Genomic DNA, 27,031 nt, shown 5'->3' with positions numbered 1-27,031 from the left:
ACAGACGCTATCGAAAAAATTGCGCCGTTAAAATGGAATTGGGCAGGACACGTCGATTAGATTATCAGACACAGATTATCAGACAACCGATGGACAAAACGTATTTTAGAGTGGAGACCAAGGCAAGAAGCAATACGGAGCAGAGGACGCCCACCAACTAGATGGACTGATGGACTGACGACCTGAAGCGTGTTAGCAATAACTGAATGCAAGGACAAAGAGAGATGGAAAGAGCTGAGGGAGACCTATGTCAAGCAGTGGATGCATACAGTTTGACGATAATGATGATGATATTTGTAAAAATTGAAATAACTAAATTAGAGTATTGTATAGAATGGGGTTATCTACAGATTCTGTATAGATATATATCATTCTTCTTCTTCAGCGATACAGTTTTTTCGAACATAAAGGACAACAATTTATATACCTGATGAAAAATATACCTTTCAAGTGAAAAACTAAGAAACACGTTAAAAAACAAGAAATTGTGATCAGTGGAAAACTCTCCTACTTGTGATAGCTGCAGAGAATACTGTTACTTTAAGAAGAAATGTTTAGAACTTTGTGTAAATTAGTAGTAGACTATTGTCGTTCAAAGGTGAATTCTAATATTATTCTGTAAATAACAAATTATATTTTAAAAAATGTCTGTAGTAGCTAACAGAATTTAACAATGGTCCTAAATTTCATTGATGGTATTACCAAGGTAGGAGTATGTTTCTACTCTTTCTGTTCGTTAACCATTCACACTGATTCTTCCAATTTGCTGTTCTTTCTTAGAAATCATCATACATTTTGTTTTCGTAATGTTTAGTGAAAGTCTCAAAGTATCATTTGCTTATATGATGCTATTGACACATTCTCCCATATCGGACCTCATGTTTGATTTTGATATCATCTGATTCTCCTGCCTCTGTGCTGATAGACGATGTTTATTCCAGTAACGATTGCTAATAATTCTTAGGTCACGGATGTTTATTCCAATATTTCTTAATATCTTCATCAGCTTTGTCCAGTTCCATTGTCAGGTCCAGGAGCGTTGCCATATTTTAGTTGTGATATTGCTCCGTACATATGTAGTATGGATGTTGTTCGGACCTATTATCATCAAAGAGTTCTTGTATGTATTTGGTCAACATGTATCTTCTTCTTAACATGCCATACACCAAAGTGCGTAGGCGACTATCTCATTACTAGAATTCTGTTCTTGGCGGCGTGACACAGCTCGCCTGTATTGTGTATTCCTGTCCATTCTTTAATATTCCTTAACCAGGATAATTGTTTGCGGCCGGCTCCTCTCCTACCTTCGATCTTCCCTTGTAGGATTAACTGTGGTATTTCATATTTTGCTCCTCTCAATATGTGCCCAAGGTAATCAATCTGTGCATCATTCTTCTTAATGACCACATTTCAAATGCTTCAAGTTTGTTGATAGATGTTTTTTTCAAAGTCCACGTTTCCATGCCATACAGCAAGATGGACCATATGTAGCACTTGACCATTCTGTAGCGTATTTCGAAATTTAGGTTTTGATTACATAGGAGCGGTCTGAATTTCACAAAAGCTTGTCTTGCCATTTGTAATCGGGTTTTTATCTCTTGTTGTGGATCCGATTGGTCATTGATTGTGGTGCCAAGGTATTTAAAAGTATACATGTATATTTTTTGATTTGTATCTTTGATGATGTTCCCCTGTTGATCTTGCAGTTTTCTAGCTGTGTTAGATTTTTGAAGACCAACTGCCTGTTTTACCTTTTTATGCATATTAAATGTATCGTGTTTTTGTTCCAACAACTTTATTCCTTCACACTGTGTTTTTAACCAATTTTCTTTGGTCTTTCGCATTTTGGTTCTTATTTGTCTCTGAATATTTTTGTACATTCTTTTGTTGTTCTTTGATTTTCTTCTTTTTTCCATGAGTTGCAGTACCTATATTATCACTCATCTAACTTTTCCTTTTCGTTTTCTTATCTATTAGATGTTTTTCTCTGATCTTGTTAAATGTTTCACATATATTCTGGAGTGATTTTTCTGGTTTATATGTTTGCTCTATATTACTTAGCTTTTCTGAAAGAAGTCGTGCGATTGGCTTTTTTGTTTCCTTATCTTTAGTCTTCTCATATCACATTTTTTGTTCCTTTTCTTTTTTGTAACCTTTTTAAATCTAAACCTAAATTTATCAACAACAGGAACATGATCTGACGATATGTCAGCATTGAGGTAACTTTTAACTGATCTTGATTATAACTATTTAACTGAACTTGTTCACCATTATGTAATCAATTTGATTTCGAATTATGTTTCCTGGTTAATCTTGCGGAGAGATTCAAGTATACAAACGTCTTGGTGTTAGTTTAAAGAACGTATTTAGTATTGCAAATTCTTCTTCCTCTACAAATAGTTTGAATCTTACTCCCCTTTAATTTCTCTTCCCTAGATCAAAATCACCAATGACTTTACCTTTTTCCCTTTACCAATTTCGCATTCAAGTCATATAATAATAGTTATATCTTCTTTTTTAATTTGTTTAAGTGAATTTATCAACAACTCATAGAATTGCTCTACCTCTTCTTCTAGTTTATCGCTGGTTGAGGCATACACTTATAAAGCATTTAATTTGACCAGAGTAGTATTGAGTTGGATTATTATTAATCTTTTAGAAAAAGGTATAACATTTGTAACAAATTTACATAATTGAAGAGATAGGATTGCTCCAACACCATACATATGTTGACCGTCATCATTTCCTGAGTGGTATACCATATGGTTGTGGTATACCTACTCCAAGTCTGGTCATTTCTTGACTGGTATTATGAAGTTTTCCAGCATGATACATTGTCTTCGCATTCCAGGTACATATTTTAATAATCAACTCTGAAGTTTTTAGAGACACTTTTCCAGTTCTGTTACAGGGCTTTCTCTGGGTTCAACCTTGGAGGCCCTGTGATGTAGAGGTGGATCACCTCCCTACCGAATCTTGGCTTCTGTATTCCATGATTAGTAACTGTTTCCATTTTAGTTGTATTTGCCATGATAGCTTTACTAGAGATGTCATGAGGGACCTTTAATGCAGTGGTTTCTCGTTGCCTTCTGCATTCTGATGCCATTGACCACTTTCCTGGTTTCCTTCCGCCTTTGAGACCAATCGTTCTCAAAATACAAACCTATTGTATTTTGAGAACGATTTCCGAATTGGAAATTAAAACGTCAATAAACTGACTTTAACCTGTAATTCTAGCTTATTCCCATTAAGAGCGTAGGCGCAAAATTTCGGGCCAATGCTTTTTAAATGCATTCATTTTTTTCGAATCCTGAAAAAACTAATAAGTATTTTTGAAAAATTTAAACGCAGAATGAAAGAATAAATTATTACTGAGGGCCGAAAGTCCCTGAAAACTTCTATAATATTTATTTTAATAAGTTACAGGGGTGAAAAAAAAGAGAAAATTTAGTGTGATTTTTAATTTCAAATATCTCATTCAAAAAATTTTTTTGTTCATTCTAAGGGACTTTCGGCCCTCGGTAATAATGTAATCTTTCATTATGTGTTTAAATTTTTCAAAAATATTTGTTAGCTTTCTCAGGATTCGAAAAAAATGAATGCATTTAAAAAGCATTGGCCCGAAATTTTGCGCCTACGCTCTTAAAATGGTAACTAAAATATCATCAACATCACAGAGAAACTTTTTGTTTTAATTTTAATATATGATAATACATTAAAAAAAACAAAAACAAAACAAAAAGGATGTATTATGTATAATCTTATTTGTTGCAACAACTTAATTTACCATGACCCTTTGAATTGCACAAAAGCCCCTTGCCTTTTACAACTACATTTAGCCGTGGAACAATTTCTTTTGCAGTTACAATGTGTATAGCCCTGTCCTTCTCTTTTCGATTTAGCACAACCCGCTTCTCTTAGCGACATTTCATCAGTTGTAATCTCATCCGTGGAAAGTAATTTTTATTTAGAAATTACGAACAGGTTACGTGGGAAAAGCTGCTTGAGGGTACTTTTGGTAACTTATAATAGAATCCTCTATTTCAAAAATATCCGCTAACATATTTCGTGGGTTTCTGTGACCACGGTCAATAGCAGGCACTTTAATTCTTAGAGTATCACCTATTTGCGCCGGAGGAAACTTTTTTTTGAGGTTCGCAACATTTTTGTTACTTGAAGAAAAAAATATTATCTTTTGCAGCTGATCATTTGAAGAAATTTACTCGTGCTGTTCAGTCAGTACTTGGGATGAAGACGTGCTGGGTTACGGAACGCCTATTTCTTGAGATATAGAAGTGCTACACTGCGAATTGCTCGGTGCTTGAGATATGGGCGTGCTAGTTTGCAGATCTGTTCCAATCGAATTTTCTTGAAACGTATTCAAATAAACATTCAGCTGTTCTCAGTTTAATTATTTTTAATTTCACCGTAAAAGAGAGATGTCCAATGCTAGGCCTCTTTTTGGTTTAACGCAAAACATGGCTTTATAAGGACTCGGGCGCATTCCTTCGTGATAAGTTAAGTTTTTATCGAATTGAATAAACGGCAAACCTTCTGACCATTTATTTAAATCATGATCTTACATCCACGCAGTTAACATATTCTTTATATCCTGATTAGCTCTTTTTACCAATCCTTGGTGATGTGATACTAACCTCCTTGATATTGCTCTCGCTGTAGACTTTGAATATTGTAGGCAACTTTATGCTGTTAGTGTATGACAGAAGTCACTGTCACTGCCATATTAATTTCTATTGTTTTTCTGTAGGATATATGCCTACCTTGATAACATAACTGTTTGTGGTAAGACGAAGGTAGAACATGACAAAAATCTTGAGAACTTTCTAAAAACCACAGACAAATATGGCTTGACACTAAACAAATCCAAGAGTAAATTCAATCAAACAGTAATAAACTTACTTGGCTCTTCTATAGGACCCATCCATGTCATAAAGCTCGATGGTAGCAGACTACAACCCCTATTAAAAATGCCTCCACCGAATGACACTGCATTTCTCAGAAGGGTATTAGGTATGTTTGCCCATTATTCAAAATGGATTCCCAATTTTTCCGAAACGGTCCACACATTAGCTCATGTCAACAATTTTCCATTGAACGAAGATGCTTTATCTTGTTTTGAAAATCTGAAATTTATAGTTGCAAAGTCATCTGTTCACGCTATTAACGAAAATATGCCATTTGTTGTTGAAACTGATGCTTTAGAACACACAATTGCTGCTACCTTGAGTCAGGATTCCAGACCCGTTGCTTTCTTTTCAAGATCACTTAACTCTAGTGAGCTGAACCATTCTGCTGCGGAGAAAGAAGCATACGCTATTGTCGAATCTCTAAAGAACTGGCACCATTTTCTTATAGGAAAGTCTTTCAAAATCATTACTGATCAAAAGTCTGTAACATTTATGTTCAACACGAAGCATTCCAGCAATATTAAAAATGAGAAAATACAACCAATCAGCGGATGCTTTATCAGGCATCTGCTCTTGTGCTACTACCACGGCAGCAGGTGCATCAAAACTCAAGTCACTTCACACTGCACTTTGTCATCCAGGGGTAACACGTATGTTTCATTGGATAAAATCAAAGAATTTGCCTTTCTCTCTCAATGAAGTCATGACTATGACTCGTGACTGTGGGGTATGTGCCAAAATCAAGCCGAGGTACTTTAAGAATGAGGGGCTTTTTCCAAAGCTTATAAAAGCCACATCTCCCTTCGAACGAAATACCATTAATCGTTATATTCTTACGGTAATAGATGAGTATTCCAGATTCCCATTTGCTTTCCCATGCAGTGACATTAGTGCCAAAACAGTAATCAAGAATTTAAATAACGTATTCATGATGTTTGGAATACCTGCATACATTCATTCGGATAGAGGGACTCAATTTCTATCAGCTGAAGTCAAAGATTTTCTCAACTCCAAAAAGATCGCAATAAGTAGAACTACTGCTTATAATCCTCAAGGAAATGGTCAAGTGAAGAAGTTGAATTCTACTGTCTAAAAAGCTATTCAACTGGCCTGTGTATACTGTATCCATTCGTTCACTATTATGTACCGCAACTAACTGTACGCCGCATAAAAGGATGTTCGTGCACATACGTCGATCTCCAAATGGGAATAGAATACGGTCATGGCTAGCAGAATCTGGGCATGTCTTGATGAAAAGGTTCGATCGGAAGAACAAGTATCAGCCTATCGTAGAGGAAGTGGAGGTAATAGAGGCAAATCCTGAATACTCTTTTGTACTACTACTTTTGTTAAACTGAAAGGAGGATGGGAGACCACAGTGTCTAATCGTCATCTGGCTTCGATTGAACGAGGTGAAGGGGAAATACTAGATATACCAGGTCAATAATCAGTGTTCGTAGAAGACCCACATGAGTTACATTCAAGCCTTAATGATTCCTCATCCAATACAACCACCATCGAGTTAGAATTTATGGAGAAGCTATGAGCATATTAAAGTGTGTATTAAAAACGGCGTAGGTAGGCGTGGCTAACGATGATACCAATATGGCGGTGGGATCATGGCCGGACTCAATAATATTAAAACTACTATAAAAATATGACTAGTTATTCAGAAGATTTAATCATAATCTAAAAGAGTGCAATACATTTTTAATAAACTATGATTTATTTATCCCGCGGTAAACACTAAAAATATGATATATTATACATAAAGATAAATTAATACAGTCAAATACTATTAATTTATTCTCTGAAGTACGGGCCATTGCTTTGTTTACATATTTGTATACTAACCTGTAGAACGTTATTCCTGAAGATTTTTTATTAACATTGCTTCTGCTACTGCAACTATGTTGAGAACAAGAAACCATTATTATGCACTATCACAATAGATTATTACAGTTTCTATAAAAGTATTATAAAACTAAAAATATTCGAAAAACAACAAACGTAGACAAACATATACGATCTGTCAAAAGTGTCAAAACAATCTTAACGATATGGCCGAAGTGAGGTCGTTTTTAGTCACGTGATGCCCTCTCCATAGATTCCAACTCGATAACAACCACGCAAAACATGCAGCCACTGGCAGATACATCTACATCTCCCCATCCACCGGATTCATTACTTCTTAAAGAACCTCCTTCGGAAGAGTTCTGAATAGAGCTTATCGCCTCCATCCGCAGTACCTAGAAAACTTGAAAGAATTCGTCATTTACCACGGTATTTGGAAGATTATAGTGTGGGAGAATGATGTGATATTAACCTCCTTGGTATTGCTTTGGCTGTTGACTTTGAATATTGTAGGCAACTTTATGCTGTCAGTGTTTGACAGAAGTCACTGTCACTGCCATATTAATTTTTATTGTTTTTGTTAACATTATGTGTACAATTTATGTTGATTAAAACCTTATATCCTAGGTTCTGCTTTATCATTTCACTTGGGTTTCACGGTAACGAGGTTTTCCGTGCACTATTTTAACATTTTTCCACATAGTGCATAGCTCAGATATAAGTCGATTACTAAACTCTACCATTATCCGAATATAATATGGCGGGAGTAGCAAAAAAATTGAAGGCGATAAGCTACTTCTTTCGCTCTCTTGGTTTGTATTGGTCTTAGCTGAACAAACTTGGTTAAATGGTCGTGGTATACCATAATAAATTTGCAATCGCAATCTCTATATGATTGCAAGTCTATTAAGTCGACGTGACATCCAGAGTTAAATTCGGAACTTAAAAAACTGAAAAATTGACTAATTCACTTCTTTCTCCAAAACGCACACCTTTAAATGGTAGGACTCCGCAATTTTTTCGTATTTGGGTGTGCATTGACTATATGAAACAATAAAATCAATTTAACGTTGTAATTCCTTGCTAAAATATGTACTCAATAGCATTTATTACAATATTGCTGGCATGATGATATATTTATCACAATGCCAACAGTGTAACACAAAACGAATTAGAACAATTTTTTGTGTCATTGTGTAAAATTGACACAAATATATATTTATGCCTTGTATTTTTGCACCCGATCAGAATCAACTTAATCCGATTTTACTTTGTGTTCTAAACAATTTTGTTTTCAGCTCTCCCTCTGAATAAATGCCGCTTCCCGTACTGGATAGCGAATTCGAATCATTGGCACACATTAGATTATTCGTCCACATACAGTTTTCACCACAAGAATTCAACGCTGCGAATTACCAATTCGACTGGTATAGACATGAAAGTAATATGCGTGCAGCTAAAACAGGCAACCAGAGATGAAAGTGCCGTGGTTTTAATTACGCATTTCACTATGGGATGGTGAGTATTTTTATTTTTATTTAACTTCATAGGGAGTTCATAAAAACAAATATATACTGTATGCTTTGATATATATGACACATTTATATTGTGTGTTTCGCACGAGTTTGCCGTAGTAAACGTCTGTACATAATGTAAAATAATACAAAAGTTTATGTAGGTCAGACAGATATTCATTCCAATAAACGTAAAAAAGTACAGAGACTAAGCTTAAGAAATAAACAATTATACAATGTACTAATCGTGTAATTACAACAAGTTTACCACAGGGAAGTATACTTAATCTAATCCTGTAGCTATATACACATAGTACAGTACAGTAGAGATTCATATATGCTGATTTGCTGATGATACTGCTTTAATCCCAGTTAGTAACAGAATTAATAAGTAAAGTAGAAAATTGTAGGTAGCCATTAACCAAGTAACAGATTGGACCAACAAATGGCAAATAAAGCGAAACAGATCTAAATCTGAGCATATAGACTTTACAAAGAAAAGGAATGGGGAAATTCCTGTAATAAAGAACGCTTGATACAGACCTTCGTTGAAAAGCGCACGTGAAAAAGAAAAGAAAGGGGATCGCTGTTGATGAGGAACGGAACTATACCAGTGTATGCGGTGTTGCCGGAATGTATTTAATATCAGCGGGAATACGACTCTGCATTTTAATAAAAATTAGTATCAGCTATTGCGTCATTCTGAGTTTAGATATGAGCTAACTATTGATTTACTAATTCCTTAAGAAGAATAAACTCGAAAAAGCTAACGTACCTACAGGAAATACAAACAGTTGACGACAAACAAACGAGGAAAAACAATGAGTCATTATCGCACTTTAATGATTCCTCGATCCTCAAAAGGATATTAAGCTGGATGAAATAGAACAGTGAGTTGTGAATGATAAAAGAGGACAATGTCGAAAACCTGGTTGTAAATCAATTTCTGTGGATTATTGTGAGAAGTGTACTTTTTTGACTGAATAAATAAAAATCAATTTAATAGACGCAAACAAGACCTCGTGTATTTGTATTCTTACTGTTCAGATGTATATATCTTTATTTATTTTGTTTACTTTTTAGCCAAAATGGATATATTTGTATCGCGTTTTATCGTAGAGATGTCCATGTTATGGAAATGCAGATGGGCGCGCAGACAAATCGTAGAGAAGACGCCTGCAATCCTGGTTTCTTCGATAAAAGCACATTGCCTTTTGTTACTCTTGTTAGTAAGTATCTACATTAGCCTTTAATATTAAATTCTTAAACAGATTCCTGAACTACTTTTGTGATATTTATATATTATCTACTTGATTTAATAGAAATAAATCACAATTTTACAGAAAATATATGTTGAAAATAATTTCAAAACTTTAGTGTCTATTATACCTGCCGACGAATTTTTTAAAAGTTGTAAATACAATACTTATTTTTATTTACTACTATCGAACTCTATTCTCGAGTATTCCATGTGTAGGTCTTCTTCTTCTTGTGGTTCCTTCTCCTATAGGATTAGGAGATAATCATTCTTGTCCTTAAAAATAGATTTTTTGTAAAGGTTAAATAACAATGGAGACCACACACACCCCTGTCGAACAACTCTTTTAATGTCTATTACTTTAAATGTAATTATGATACAAATTCTACATTGTCTTCTCTTAGCACTCCTACAAGTTTCTGATGTGTAAACTTAAACGAATGCCTTCTGAGAATTAATGAAACACACATACATGTCCTGATTCATATCTACACATTTTTGCTTCACTACATTAAAAGCGAAAAGTGGTTCTCACGTGTCCATTCCTTTCCTGAATCTGAACTCGATATTATCTGAATTTTGTTCCAATTTTTTATAGAGTCTTCCACGTAATATTTTCAGAAAGATTTTAATTGTTTGGCTTAATAAAGATAATATTCTGTATTGTATGATATGTAAACATCCTGTTGCGTATGCTCTCTTTGGTAGTGTAACAAAGGTGGACATAACCATTCTTGGGAGACTACACATTGTAACATTCATGGTCTGGGTTTTAGGCATTGGGCACTAATGTGTAACCATCGAACGGCCAAAAAAAAAAGGTAGGTGTCAATGGGTAACAATATAACTACTTCCGAAAGTTAGGAGCCAATGATTCAAAACATAGAAGCACAAAAAACAAAAGCATCACACAGCCCTACACGAGTCAAAGACATAATACACAAAATATGCTCACCACACAATGAAGACACATCACACACAGCAACACATACTACACAACCGCACCCTCAAAAATCACAACCTCCTCGGAGATATCCCCCTCAACCTAGAAATGGAACCATCCGAAGACCAAGCCATCCTCTATAAAACAGGTCCTATTCCCAATATAAGAGAATGGGAAGAGGATCTGCAAGCCATTACGGATCACAGCCACATAACCGTATCCAAGCGCAAACCTACAGAAAACACAAACACAGACACCCCCGTCCACATCCAAAGTATTTATTTTTTATCACGATCGCCACCCCAAAACCCCCATACCTACACACTCCTACAAACACAAAACACACTCTCACCAAAGCACACTCAACGAATACCATCACCTATATACACATCCATACACTCACTTTCCACACTACAACAAACAACACTTACACAACCACAAACGAACAACACACAACCCACAACACAAAACACACAACATTCCCCACACACAACCCAAAATTACAGAATTGAGGACATCCCCCCAGACATCTGTCAGCCAAACCATTCTATCGACTTATTAAAGACAACGATCTAATCTCATATTTAGACTCAATAAAAGTCTTCCCAACCCAAAAGGTAGCTTCCGTACGAAATACCATACTCTGGACTTCTAGACCTCAAAGATCTCATGGTAAAACTTCGATAAATCACTGGAGATAGCAATATTTCCATAAATTCAGGTTTCAAATCTAAAAGCCCAGCTAATCCGCAACCCCTTCTAAATTATCAACAAAACTTTCATTTTGATGATCCTAGGTGAGGACACAGCCACAGCAGGCTATCCTCCACGCGTTTAAACCTAACAAAACAAAAAGGTCAACAATTTGAAAAGAATCGTTTTTCTAACAGAACTTGTACTTAGTAGCGAGCTTGGTCCAACCGGCATCCAAAAGGTAGGAAATCCTTCTGACACTATAGCTTTACAGTCACCACCTAGTTCCGGAGAGCGGCAATACGCAAATTGGCGTTTATCCAATAAAATAAAACCCCACCCTTGAAGAGGCGACGAAGCCTAAACAAGGTAAAAACGCATCACATCATGAAAAAATCATGACAGACTTCCAGATAAACGTATGTCCGCAAATGCCTTGTTTCCGAAATAGAGGGTGTTGCAATTTTTTTTACAAACTCACGATTTATTTATTGCTCCAAAACCGGTTGAGATATGCAAATGAAATTTGATGGGTTTTAAAGGCGGGGTCCCACCAGTCGCGCTATTCTGCGCTGCTCCGCTCTGCGTCGAGCAGCGCGGAACAGAACTACACAGAGCGGCGCAACTTTGTGCATGTGATACTAGAGGAGCAAATAAGTTCCAGTTTTTATTTACGCGCGCACGATGGAAACAAAATTAGCAATAGCAAGTGCTGCTGTTATAGTAATTAACCATTTTTTACAAGAAAAATGAAAGACCCGGAGGAAACGTCGTTATTGGGTTACACCAGTATTTAAAAGTAGACAAGTTTATAATGCAAATAATCTTTTAAATGATTTAGTTGCAGGACAGTTTCAAAATTTTTGTCGTATGTCGTTGCACGATTTCGAGTACCTGTTAACAATGATTGAACTGTGTCGATTCGATTGACGGGTGCATCCTTTTCTGTCAAAAATTGAAAATGCTTATAAGCAAACCAAGTACTGACGAAAATATCATCTCGTCCTAAAAAAAAATTCAATTATCCGTAGAGATGAAACAACAGATTTATCAATGTCTACTGAAATTAAAATGTAAAATTACCTTTGCCTGTGCCCATTAACTTTTTTATTTTCACCTTTTCTCTTCTGTATGAAGACAACAAAGACGTCATCTTTGTGTTAGCTTCAGCGACGGAACAACCGATATTGTCTGCAATAAATACCCATGCATCATATTTCTTATTTTTTATATGATAATTATTGCTTTTCGGATTCCACAATTCCGGTTTGTCTCCGGTATGCCTCAATAAGTTTTTCAACTTCTTCATGATTCCACTTAAAACTCATCGCGAAAATAGTACAGAAACTGAACGCGCACTTTTCTTTGATCTACATTACTTTACCGACAACCAACGGATAATGTTCGTTCTTGTTTGAACTTGCACGGCGCAGCGCTACTTGTCATTCCCACTAGTCGCTCAAGCTCGCTCCGCGCACAAATGAACCAAAACAAACAGCGCGGCGCAGAGCAGCGCGACTGGTGGGACCCCGCCTTAAGAGGTAGTTATTGCGCATTTTTTGACAGACAATTATAAATTTTATTATATTATAAAACGGGAGACTATTATATTATCAATTATAAATTTTATAGTCATCATTGGCGGATAATGAACTGAATTGTTTTAAAGAAAAAAATACTATGCCACTGAGATATTTTGAATTAAATAATTTTGTTTCAGGAAAATAAATAAATTGTCAGTTTGTAAAAAAATTCAACAACCTGTGTCTCGGAAACGAAGCATTTGCGAACATATATTTATACAGCAAACTCTCCTTATTTCTTTACGCAGAATCACCCCCTGACGTTTAGTAATTTTTATATCCTATGCAGCTATTGCATTCATACTTATAAAATAATAATAATAATGATAAAAACATTTATTTTTCACGAAATAATCTTTTAGCTACAACTGGAGAAACCCAACATTGTCCGTTTATGGGTAAGTTCGAAGTGAACAATCTCATACAGAACAAGCAAGAAACTTCTCTCAATAAATATTCTCAACGAGAAGAACCCAAATACTTTGACTCCAATTTCTATTTCCGAAAAGAGAGGCGGTCTATATATTTTGAAGAATTAGAGTACACGAGGAGACGAGTTAAACGCGTCGACGAAGACTTTGACTGTGATAGCAATGGGGTTTCGACCCTAAATATTGGTTGCGTTAGTTATGATACTATGGAGTTTACTATGGATTGCACAGCGCCCAATTTAATCACTTGTAAGTATACATTGTTGGTGTTGATTTCTAGTTGTTTTTTGAATAAATAATTTACTTCGCTAACAGAATAAACAAATACATAAGTAAGTAATTGTTTTCGCCGTCACTGATCAAAAAGTAATTATTTTCTCCGGAACTTTAATTGAAATAAGAGTTTTCGTGGACACCCAAGCAAAAAAATTTTGTATGTCATCCGTAGGGTGATTATATTATTAATTATATCATTAGGGCCTGCGTAGCGCAAGCGGTAGGATGCTTGCCTCGCAAGCCGGCAAGAACAACTAGACATTTTTAAAAATGTCTATAGGCCCCAGGTCGACTCAGCCTGAATAAAATGAGTACCTTGGGTAAAACCAGGAGTAATAATAGGCGGTTGAAGCGTAGCACTGGCCATGTTACCTTTCTTGTATACCGTAGGCCCTAGATATAGCAGACTACCCTGCTATATTCCCAAAGCCGCGAAGCGGTATAAAACGGGAGACTATTATTATTATGTCATCCGTTGTAGAGTTATTCTTTACCCCGCGCAGTATGACAAGTTATAGTCTTTGTCGTTACATAAATAGAAATATCTTTGATATCGACTGCATGCGGCCAATTCACAAAACATTAAAAGATTGAGCGTTTTTAGGTTATTGGCACATATTTTGTGAGAAGAAGGAAGTGTGTTTGTTTATAGTATAAAACTTTAATTTATATATTTGTTTTTCTTTTCAAAAAATGCAAGCTAGCAACGAAGCTAGACTTATAGAGTTAATTTCTGAGAGAGCAGAGCTCTACAATTCAGTACATAACGATGACAGAGATGTAAAAAGTAATAGGGGAAATGTGTGGGAAATAATAGCAACCAGCTTTGAAGATAACAGAACAGCTGTTTACATAAATTATAAATATAATTTTTTATTGAGTGAGCCACATAAAAGATTTAATACTGAGTATAAAATATCGTAGATCATAATTGAACTATTGTAGATCTTCAACTCTCCTCACATAAATTTTATTAGTTTTATTCTTTAAAGTTACCTAATAATAAAATCGCCAACTGTGTCAGTCACTTTGTACCTGTATCAGAAAGGATGCTCTTAGTTCAGCTAAACACAACTCCCATAAAAACAAACATTATTCAAGTATACGCTCCTACAGCGAACGCCCCAGAAGAAATCATAGAAGAATTTTACAATGACCTTACTAATATTGTCAAAAGGATTCGGAAAAACGAAATAATACTAATAATGGGAGACTTTAATGCCGAAGTTGGCAAAGGACAAAGTGGAAATTTAGTGGGATCCTTTGGTCTAGGGGAACGTAATGAACGCGGAGACCGTTTGATTGAATTTGCAACTGAAGAACAGCTCGTAGTGACAAACACCTTTTATGATCTTCCTCCAAGACGACTATATACGTGGAAATCTCCTCAGGATACTCCAGATCACACAGTACGAAATCAAATAGACTATATTCTTATTAACAAACGATTTAGAAACTCTATAACATCTGTTAAAGCGTACCCGGGATCCGACATAAATTCGGACCACAATCCACTTATCGCCAAAATGAAACTTAGTTTAAAGAAAGTTCAAAGACCAAAAATTATGAAGTACGATATTAACCAACTGAAAAATAAAACAGTAAAGGAAAAGGTACAAAAACACCTAAAAGAAAAAACGTGGGCCCGTACAGAAAAACCATGGGCCCGTACAGAAACAGATAACACAGATGTAGAACTAGAAAATTTGCACAAAGTAAGTCAAGAAATAACAGAGCAATACTTAAAACCTGAAAGAACAAATAAAAAGGAATGGATGACGGAGGAGATTCTATGTATGATGGAAGACAGAAGAAACGCTAAAGATAATAAGAATTACTACAACAACATAAATAACGAAATAAAAAGGGCTATTAAAATAGCAAAAGAAAATTGGTTTAGCTCGAAGAGTACAGAGATAGAGTCATTACAACAAAAACATGATTCATTTAACCTCCATAAAAAGATTAAAGAAGCGGCAGGCTTATATAAATACAAGAACACTGGATTCCTGACAGATAATCAGGGAAACATAGTACTGGAAATAGAGCATAAAAGAGATATTTGGATTAAATACGTAGAAAAAACTTTTGGAGATATACGAAGTAACACTGGTATTACAACAAACACCAATTGCGAATCTGGACCACAATTTACAGTCGAAGAAGTAAAATATGCCATCAACAGCACCAAAGATGGTAAAGCAGTAGGCCCTGATAATTTTCACTCAGAATTCTTAAAACTTATGGACTATGATGGCATAAAATGGTTGACAAATATATTTAACAGTATACATGATACGGGCGTGGTTCCCCAAGAGTGGTTAGTGTCAACTTTTATAAATCTTCCAAAAAAACCCAATGCGAGAAAGTGCGAAGACTCTAGAATTATAAGCCTTATGAGCCATTTACTTAAAACATTTCTAAAGGTCATTCACAAAAGAATATATACAAAATGTGAGGAACAACTAACAAGAACACAATTCGGATTTCGTGATGCTCTGGGAACACGGGAGGCCTTTTTTGCTGTACAGGTGCTATTTCAGAGATGCAAGGATGTGAATTGTGACATATACGTATGCTTTATAGATTACCAAAAGGCATTTGACAGAGTAAAACATGACAAATTAATGACTCTAATGCAAGAAATTGGAATTGACAACAAAGATCTTAGAATTATCAGAAACATTTACTACAATCAAACGGCCAAAATCAAAATAGAAGACCAGTTAACTGATAAAATTGCAATAGAACGTGGAGTACGACAGGGCTGTATTTTGTCTCCATTGTTGTTCAACATGTATTCTGAATGGGTATTTAAGGAAGCTTTAGACGGTTGTGCGAAAGGAATACTAATAGACGGTGAATGGTTGAATAACATTAGATGTGCAGATGACACTATAGTTTTTGCCGATAATCTGAATGACTTACAGATATTAACAAATCGCATAACAGAAGTCAGCAACAAATACGGACTAGCTCTTAACATAAAGAAAACCAAATTTATGACAATTAGTAAAAAACCAATACTAAACGCTCAACTTACAATCAACCAACAGAATATCGAAAGAGTCGAGCAATATACATATCTAGGCACCAATTTAAATAGCCAATGGGACCACTCAACAGAAATTAAACAGCGAATAATAAAAGCAAAAGCAGCATTCGTTAGAATGAGAACCATTTTCAACAGTCGAGACATATCATTAAAAACAAAATGCCGTCTATTGAACTGCTACATATTCACAGTTCTGCTCTACGGAATGGAAGCATAGACACTGACTGTTGCATCTATGAATCGGCTCGAAGCTTTCGAAATGTGGTGTTATAGGCGCATCTTACGTATATCCTGGGTTGACAGAGTTACTAATGTGGAGTTCCTGCGTAGAATGGGGAAAGAATGTGAAATTCTTATGACCGTCAAAACTAAAAAGTTGGAATATCTAGGACATGTAATGAGAAATCAAGAACGTTACGGCATTCTCCAGCTGATTCTCCAAGGGAAAGTAAATGGTAAGAGAGGACCGGGAAGAAGACGCATTTCCTGGTTTCAAAATTTACGAAAGTGGTATAACACGACTACCACTGAACTGTTCCGCGCTGCAATAAATAAAGTAAAGATAGCCGTGATGATCGCCAACATCCGGAACGGATAGGCACTTTAAGAAGAAGAAAGTTACCTAGCATCATTTTTAAAATGCTCTCCTACAATTCTTGCTCTGTTATTATATGAGGATAAATCTGTCTCTATACAGGGTGGTCCTTAAGTAATTGTACAAAAAGAAACCGTAGATTCTACACTTTAAAATATTACGATTTAAGCCAAATTGCTTTAATAAAATGTTGATATTAAGAAAGATACAGGGTGTTAAATTGCAAAATTAAAATTTTATTTTTTACTATAACTTTCATGTTTGTAAACATTTATGTATAAAAATTTACAGCTGGGTACTTTTAAATATGAGAAATTATAATTTGATGCACACTTTGATGTAACTGATAGAGGGCGCCACTTATGCCACATATGTGGTATAAATTTGCACTTAACTTTTTTGCTCTTTAAGTTACCTGTATTTGGGATAAAGAATATTAAAGATACATTATTTTAACAAGAAAAAGGTATACTTGTTAATAACTTCAAAACTCAATAGTTTTCGAGATAATCGCATTTTAAAAATCAGCTGCATAATTCTAATCTAAGGTAAATTCCTCCAGGCAACGAAGAAAAAATAGACAAAAACATTAATACTTCTGAATTTTGGTATAAAATACCTTTAACTAAAGTTAATGGTTAACGAAATATTAAATAAAATAAATAAATCAGCAGGATAATTAATAATAGGATTTGACAAAATAACAGAATACTAGGATTTTACATCAAACATTTTATGTTTTATCTTAAATTAAAGTCATAATCAAAACCTTTTGTTTACAAACCAAAATAAGAAATAGTTAAACTAAATAACATAACTGTTTGTCAAAGTAAGTGTTCGATATGTCCACCATTTTCTTTAATTCATTTGTTAATATATTCCATAAAAGATCGTCTCATATTAAATAGCATCATTGGTTCTAAAGAAACTGCTGCAGTATATATTTCGTCCCATAGTTGGTTGTGAATGTTTATGGGATTCTTATAGACACGTTGTTTTAATGTGCCCCATGCACCAAAATCAGGCGGATTAAATTCGGGGCTACGTGGTGGCTATAATGTATAACGGATGAATATATTATTTTGGATACATATCCAAATCTTATGGTATATTATGGAACTACATCTTATTTGTCGCAGAAGTTAAATAATGTATTAAACTGTGATGTATTTCGTTCATGGGTTACTTATATACAAAAGCAATAACCTATCGATGACATTACTTATTTGTATGATTACGTTACAGCTTACGAGTAACTATAATTACATCTCGAACAAATGAACTATTTTGATTTACTAACAAACTAATATTATGCTAAACTAAATTGCCCGTGTGTTTACTATATTTATAACAATATCGGTTATTAGGACAACGATGATGTTTTTGTAAAAATGCTGAGTCTTTCAGGTTAGATTTGTAGCAAAAGTATTATAAAACATTACACATATGTGTTATTCAATACCTCTGCTCTAGTTTCTATTTGTCCTAATAAAAATGGGTAAACAATTTACGTAATGAACAATAAGTATTCTTTTCGGATTTTTTATGAATTAAATAATGATATCAATATCTCACCACATTGCCAAGAAATATGACTACCACGACCAATCCAACGTTCAGAAAAGTTGTATTTAAGTATGTTCTAACTGCCTTCTCTCTAGAATGTGGTGGTGTACCATCTTGCATAAACCACATATTTTGGGTTTTTAGTATTTTACAATAGAGAAAAAGTAATAAAATGCCATTATAGAAACTTAAGAAGCAATAGCAAAGGGAAATTGTAAACATGGTGACGGCCAACGTCTGAATACGGACACGGCACCTAAAGATGAAGATAAAATATCTTTTCTCCAATAAGACATTTAGCACCCATAACAAAGCATTTTGTGATGTTACATTATCATCTTTGAGTTGTTTTAATAAGAATAAACTATGAATTATTCTTATCTACAGGTATTCAGTGCTTTACCGCAAAAATATCAAACTAAGAAATATTGTGCAGCTGACTTATAAAATGCATTTATTTCAAAAACGGTTGAATTTTCAGGTTACTAACAAGTATACCTTTTCTGTGTAAAAATAATGTATCTTTAATATTTTTTAACAAAAATGGAGCTAACTTAAAGGAGCAAAAAAGTTAAGCGCAAATTTATGCCACACATGTGGCATATGTGGCGCCCTCTATTAATTACATTAAAATAAGTATCAAATTATAATTTATCCTACTCAAAAGCATCCAACTGTAAATTTTTGTCCAAAAATCTTTACAAACGTAAAAATTATAGCGAAAAATAAAATTTGAAATTTCCACTTTAACACCCTGTATCTTTCTTAATATCAACATTTTATTAGAGCAAGTTGGCTTAAATCGTAATATTTTAAAGTGCAGAATCTACAGTTTCTGTTTGTACAATTACTTAAGGACCACCCTGTATATGCTACATTATTATAAAATTCCCGCTGGCAAGTTCAATATCAAGGGTTCTATCGCATGCGTCTAAGGGTAGGGCCAGGCTTGCGAGCGATTTTTCTCGAGAGATAAATCGTGGACGACTGAGCTACAACAAAATATTTCAAACCCACTGAATATTATTGGAGTGGCCATACCTAAAAAATCGCTTATCGAAAAATCGCTCAGCGGCTAAGCGTGTCGCTCTGTTTCCAATTCGGTTTGATTTCTAAGCGACTTTATAGTTCCATTTTGTCTTCAAACTTAACAGCACGATGTCTTGTTCCAAAGAAATTTTAATTTACGAAGTGCAAAGTAGACCCATTTTATGGCAGGATACACACAAACATTTTAAAAACAAAAGTGTGACAGACAAATTATGGAGAGAAGTCGGACTTGCTTGTGGTGTAGAAGGTAAGTTATATTAATTTTTTAAGAAATTATTTTGAGGTTATGTTATACTAATAAGAACGAAAGTTTAGCATTTTTTATTCATATAAAATAAATTTGTTTTTATACGAAATACATGTGATTACTGATGTTCATATAAGTATTCTTCAAACGTCTCTCTGATTTGTTTTGCTTCTCTGGATGACCGATTATTATTTCTTCCTTGTCCTCGGTTTACTTGAACAGCATTTTCATTCCTTTGCATATTCATGTTCTCCATAACAGTACAATAATCATGATCAGTTTCACCGTCGTGAATTTGTATAAAGTTATAAAGTATGCACGCACATTTTAATAATACGCACGCTTTATCGGGACATGTCTCTATATATTTTGATAAAAAGTGCCATTTTGAATATAAAATTCCAAACGCACACTCAATGCATTTTCGGGCTGTAGATAAACGCGTATTGAAATATTCTCTTCTTGGTGTTAGCACTCTGCATGGATACGGTCGCATTAGGTATTTTTTCAAAGAGTAAGCTTCATCACCACTCAAAACATTAGGTAATTTTATGTTTGATCCTGGTAGTTCTTGATCTGGGGGGAAGCAAAATTGTTTGGCTTCCAATAAGTTAAATAAGGTTGACGCGATAAAGGTCCCTCCATCGCTTTGCTTTCCCTTGCCTCCTACTTCTATAGTCAGAAACTTTTTATCAGCATCAGTCACACCCTGTAATACTATCGAAAAGTATTTTAAATAGTTAAAATAACTTGATCCTGAGTTTGGTGGACATTTTATTTGGCAGTGTTTGCCGTCAATTGAGCCAAAACAGTTGGGAAATTTCCATCGATTATAATAATCCGATATTACTTTTTAAATGTTCCGCAGAAGGCACGGGTATATATTCTTATACCAATTTAGTCCAAATTATTTCGACTGTTTCAAAAACTATCATGCTTATTGTAGACTTGCCCATTTGGAATGAAAATGCAATACTTCTAAATGAACATCCAGTAGCTAAATACGTAAAACAAAAGCAATCGAATTAGTTTTTAGAATAAAATATATTTATATACATATTTACATATATATATATATATATATATATATATATATATATATATATATATATATATATATATATATATATATAAATATATAGATTGTTAAACTGTCCCTTTAATATTTTTAATATATCTAATGTTAAAAACCAGTGTCTAAAATTAAAAGTTTAATGGATTAAAAATATTGAGAGTCCATCAAGTGGTATCAAAAAAAGATATTGTTGTGGTAGTATCGGTATAACGAGAATGGTTTCTTGTTTTAGGTAATATCGCAAAATCAAAGTGGAAGAATCTTAAAGATCAGTTCAGACGTGAAGTTCAAAAAATTCCTGTTTTAAAATCCGGATCACAAGTAATACCATCTAAAAGCAAATGCCAGTAATTTGAAAGTATGCAATTTTTAAGAGATTATACCAGACCTGCCCAAACTCAGGGTAATTTAAATGATGCCAGACGTTCGCAAGTCGATGAAACACAACGAGATGATAATGAAATTACGGATCATGAAATAGAAAATATTAGTGAAAGTACACATTGCATACGCTCTGAGTAGTGACACCGTTGACATTACGAAGGAGGGAGTCCCAAGCATCATCATCACGTTCACAATCTCAAATGTCAACATCACGCCCGTCCAGCAATGCTTCTGTTAGATCTGAATTTGAACCACGTTGCATCTCTGAAAAACGAAAAACCCAAAATATCAACCAACAATACTTGGAGTTACAAAAAAAGAAAGTTACCTTGTTGGAAAAAGAAATTAACCGAGGTGAAGAACCAGATAGTGCAGATTTGCATTTTTTCAAAAGTTTACTGCCATATATGGAAAGTATGTCCCTTTTTAATAAATTAGAACTAAGGAGTAAAATATAACAGTTAGTATTTGACACATTTAAAGAAACCCTGAACCAAAAGCAGCCCCAGCAACAAAAACAGCAGTTTTTAATTCATCAGCAACCACTGCTGCAACAGAAACAGCAGTTTGTAACACCACAGCAGCCACTGGTGCAAAAGACACAGCAGTCTGATGAGCCTTTTTTATCTGAATATGATGAAACATTAACATATCATGAACTTTTGCCCTGTCAGCCATCACAACAGTCACTACCACACAACTACTGCTCCATGCATACCGAAGAAGAGTTCAATGCAGGCTCTGACCGTATGTCTTTAAAATAGTGTTTTACTTACTATGTCATTAGAATAGTTTTTTATTTACTATGTTAATAAAATAGTTTTTTACTTGCCTTATTGTAACCACTAATCTTTCTTCGGTAGAAATTGGTTTTCCAAAATTGGTAGTTTTCTTTCCTATACTTGTTTTAATTTTATTTAGGAGTAGGTCAAATGTGTTTATGCTCATTCTGAGGTACTGGAAAAATCTCTCTGGGTATTTTCGCAACTGTTTGTATAAGTGATGAAATTCCTTGTATGCTTTCCTATATCTATTAATGGGATGTACACCATACTTCCTTTTGCTTTTTAACAAACACTCTATGAATGGATCATCTTCTAAAAGAGCAATTCGACGTTTTCGTGTGAGAGGCATGACGAAAACTGATATTTGAATCGCTTTTCTGTGGACAGCTTCTCGCTTGTCGCCCGCTACATTTTCGTGAACCATTTATCTCGCGCGATAAATCGCTCGCAAGCCTGACCGTACACTAAATCAACAAGAGTGATTACCCAACCAGTGCGTTAGTCGCTAACACCTACTGCTTACGTCAAACGTAAGCGACAGTCAAATAAGAGAGACTTTTAGTAGCCACCAGCGATATGTTAGTTTGTTGTATACGTTTTTTGTGACTAGTAATCAATACTCTTATTTTTAATGTTTCTTATATCAACTATATATTTTCAGCTTATTCTTGCCATGGCAGATGGGAAGAAAATGGAACAAACTTTCTGATCACCTCGCCAGTAGGTAACTCGGCTTTTGGTGTTCGAAAATTTTGTTTTATGTACAAAGAAGTTATATCAGGAGTAATGTTTTCCACGTCGGCTGAAAGCTGCAACCGGTTGATCAAGCCGGGAATTACTGGTGAATTAATATTTAATATTAGTAGCACAGGTAAGCCATGGCATTTGTATAGAACATGTTTAACATACAAAAAAATATTAAAATATATATGTAGAGAACTTATTTGAACTGTTAAACAAATTTGACCTTGATGAAAGTGGTTGACAATTTCTATTATATTATCAATCATATTAAATTATTATTTTATAAAAAAATTAACAGGGTTTTCGGAAGTATAAGAGTTCCTTCTTGATCTTATAGCTATAAACTTTCACTGATCTATGAGTAAATAAGTGTATGACAAACAGGATTCTTTGGATAATGTTAGGTAATATTTTGTGGCCAAGCAGAGAAGAGCAATGATGAGATGGAGTGGAGTAAGGAGGTTACAAGATTGAGTAACACAATTAAACCACGAATAAAGAAAGTATATAATTAGAATGAACGAAATCCGTGTAGATAATATCAAAAAGTTGATGATAATCAGTGAAAATAAATAATCGAGCCATAGGACGGGTTCAAAAATTTAAGTGCCTTAAGAGCGTAGGCGCAAAATTTCAGGTCAATGCTTTTTAAATGCAATAATTTTTTTCGAATCCTGAAAAAACTTACAAATATTTTTGAAAAACTTAAACGCAGAATGAAACATTACATTATTACCGAGGGCCGAAAGTCCCTTAGAATAAACAAAAAGTTTTTTGAATGAGATATTTGAAATTAAAAATCACACTAAATTTTCTCTTTTTTTTTCACCCCTATAACTTATTAAAATAAACACTATAGAAGTTTTCAGGGACTTTCGGCCCTCATTATTATACTCAAGGTACATTATTATTACATACATAAATTGTTACTATACGAGAGGGGAGCGGTGAAAATAATTATGAAAAATTGGGTCGCAAATGGTATGTACAAGGTTGAGAAACGCTGCTCTAGTAATCCTTACCTCGCCTTACCTAGAGTATAGATGATCCCGTTGCTTCCTTTTATTTGTTAACGGATAAAACATTATGTGAATGAGATAGAGAATTGTACAAATATATAATTAAATTTCTTAACATTTTAAACCGGTGGTTTTTTAGTACCTGACCCACAGTTTAAAGCTTAAAAGAATCCTGATCTTTTGTATATATTACTGTTTAACTAATTAAGCCGTTGTTCTTTATAGGTAGGTTTCATCAGTGGATGAAACCTTTCCGCTTTGCGTCGAATGTCACATTTTGTATATTGTTAACTTTTTATTACTCCAAAATAGGTACATCTATAATAAAAATTATATAAAAAATTTGTGTTTTTAGGAAAATGTTTTGACACTGACGCTTCAATTAGGACCCAACCAATAAACGCTTGGCTTATATCTTCTATCGTCTTCTCTTCTATAGTATGGGTAATACAAACGTCAAGATGATCAATAGAAATCTTAAGTGTTACATATTTGTGAGACTGTTAAGGGAAAAAACGGTTGTGCGTGTATTCTAAGGAAATTTGATAGTACGTTTTAAGAATATTTCGTTCTATGTTGAAAAATTATAAATTCTGACAAAACAAATGGATCTGTAATCACATGAAACGGTTACTACTGGTAAAAATAGATTTAACCCTGGAGTTTTGATTCTTAAACAAGAATATTAAGATTTTAATTTTAAAAGTACATGCATATTCTTAATAAAAGCATCATTGTTAATTTGTTTATTTTTTTATAACTTTTGTGTTTATTTGATAATTTGATTGATTAGTTTAATTGTATTTGTGTGGTCTTTACCAAGATCGTTAATATTTGCAAAGATTAAACTTGCTATTTTTCTATTTGGGTATATTCGTTTTGCTCAGATATGATTATTTTAAAAAAGTGTATAGCCACATTGCACAGACCATGCAGGTACCCACCAGGCCCCAGGTACCCACCAGTCCCCAGCGGAAAGGGTATGTTAAAATATTATCTTACACTAGGTCAATAACAAGTACACAATTATTAAAATCTAAAATCTATTTACAGGACAGTATACAAGGACAAAGTTATTTTAAATAATCGGTAATGCTACTATTTTTGTACAGATTTTATTGTGAAAATCTTTCAAAACTTACACAAATTTCAATGTATCAGGATGGAGAATATAAACACTTGTTGAAATTCGAATGAAATGATTAACAATTTTTTGCCATCCGTGTACCGGTTGTTCTACCGGTTGGCAGAATACCCTACTTTCATCAGTATTTTTATCTGTAAGGTACTTGTGACGGGTAGCTCCATGCAAACTCTATATCGGGGAGATTACTTTCCAGTATCTTGTTTTAAATCGAGGGTTGAAATAAAGTTTGCTTAATTAAGTCTCTCCATAATTTCCGATATCCTGGGAAAGGGATGTGCGTCCTTAGCTGCTAGCTCATTGACTTTTCGAAAATAAGTGATGGGGTTGACCGTTACTTAATGGAAATTCATTTTATCTAACAATAAAACACTGAAAACTTTAGTTTTCAAGACTTTCACAACATTTATTTTAAATGATTATCACTACAGCTGTTTCGGTCAGAGTGCATTTATCAAGTAATCTATTTTCTTTATGTGTTTACACTTTATAGTCTTTAACTAAATAATTTGAGGAGGGAAGAACTGATTGTCTCAAGTTGGTCATTCAGAATTATGTCTGTATTTTTTCATTTGTTGATTTCCATAGATTCTAATAAAGATAGCTTAAGGCCTTTATTTTGAATGTGAAGAATTTGAAATTCGTTATTAAAAGAATGGTTATGGTCTAGAAGGTAAAGTGCGTACGTAGAGTCTGTTGTTCTATTATTGAAAGCCCTTTTATGTTTTGCTATACGTTTGATAAAAGTTTTACCAGTTTAAAGTATGAGTTGTATGAGTTGTCTGTTATCCTCACTAATACAATCTTCAACAACTTGTGGAGGATTCGATAGTTCCTTCCTTTAACATCTGGTCTAGTTCTGTGTTTATGATTTCTAGCATTGCGGGATTGTGCCGTCTATACGGCTATTTAAGGGGATCGTATCCTTTCCTAAATTATATTTCGTGTTTTATTAAGTGAGTGGATCCAGTTAACTTTTCAAATTTCCTGAGTTTCTTTCTGAGAAATCTTTCCAACTCCGTATTTTGGATAGTGTCCTTTAAAGCGTTACACGTTGCTTGTATGTATGTGCAATTAGTTTTTAACAGTTCCTGTATCAATAGTTCCTGTAGCGCTTTATTAGTTTTGTGTCCTATTTTTAATGACACAAAAAGTCGAAAGTCATTGTTCGCTGGTTGTATAGTGGCAAGAATATATGAAATCGAATCTTGCTCCACAGACTGGGACGACTCCTTATTTCCCCAGTCTATTATTCGTTTCCCTGGCAACTTATACAGCAATCTCTGCTGTAAACTCTATCTCTACCTCTATCAACAACGCGAATATAATTTATTCCATAGGTTTTTGCAATTTTCACGGCTATGACCTAGCATCTTACATCTAAAACACATTTCTTTGGCATCATATTTTCTTGGGGTCGTATCTTCCCTGTGTCTCTCTTCCCGTGTTTAAAATTTTCATTTTCTCGGGTCTTTTCCTGTTCTATGGCTTCGTATTCCTGGGCTAAATCTTGCAATTCCGTTAAATCTTTAAAGTCTTAGCAACAAATATAAGTAATATAACTACGATCTCGTAGCTATATTACTTATATGTGTCTTAATTCCATAAAGTCTACTGCATCCGAGTGGTTTTTATTTAAGTGTGTGTTCCACTTTTGTACTTGGTTTAATAAATCTGCCTGCGACCTGTCTCGGTATTGTTAGGTCTTGTTATTGTCTTCTAAGGACTGAAATTTCCTTGGTTAGTATGTCAAGTTCAGATTCTCTGAAAGTGTTGATTTTTGGGATCATTCCTGTCAGTTTTTCACAATCTTTGAAAAAGTCTCTTACACTTGATCTCAGTTCTTCGACGGTTACTTTAGAATCACCACTTACTGAGTCTGTGTCT

General features: G+C 34.3%; 1 protein-coding gene across 1 annotated transcript in view; it reads left to right on the top strand.

The window, feature by feature from the left end:
* The window catches only part of aus (argus), a 139,338-nt gene extending 114,556 nt beyond the window's left edge, over nucleotides 1–24,782 (top strand). Inside the window, exons 7-11 of the mRNA XM_072537183.1 lie at nucleotides 8,081–8,300; nucleotides 9,380–9,525; nucleotides 13,136–13,453; nucleotides 22,899–23,108; nucleotides 24,356–24,782. Of these exons, the coding sequence (XP_072393284.1) occupies nucleotides 8,081–8,300; nucleotides 9,380–9,525; nucleotides 13,136–13,453; nucleotides 22,899–23,108; nucleotides 24,356–24,465 (1,004 nt within the window). The 3' untranslated portion in view covers nucleotides 24,466–24,782. The remainder of the gene's footprint in view (nucleotides 1–8,080; nucleotides 8,301–9,379; nucleotides 9,526–13,135; nucleotides 13,454–22,898; nucleotides 23,109–24,355) is intronic.
* Nucleotides 24,783–27,031: the final 2,249 nt, after the last annotated feature.

The sequence above is a fragment of the Diabrotica undecimpunctata genome, chromosome 7 (assembly GCF_040954645.1).
Source record: "Diabrotica undecimpunctata isolate CICGRU chromosome 7, icDiaUnde3, whole genome shotgun sequence".
NCBI lineage: Eukaryota > Metazoa > Arthropoda > Insecta > Coleoptera > Chrysomelidae > Diabrotica > Diabrotica undecimpunctata.
The sequence above is the reverse complement of the archived record's forward strand: the minus strand, read 5'-3'. Positions and strand labels throughout refer to the sequence as shown.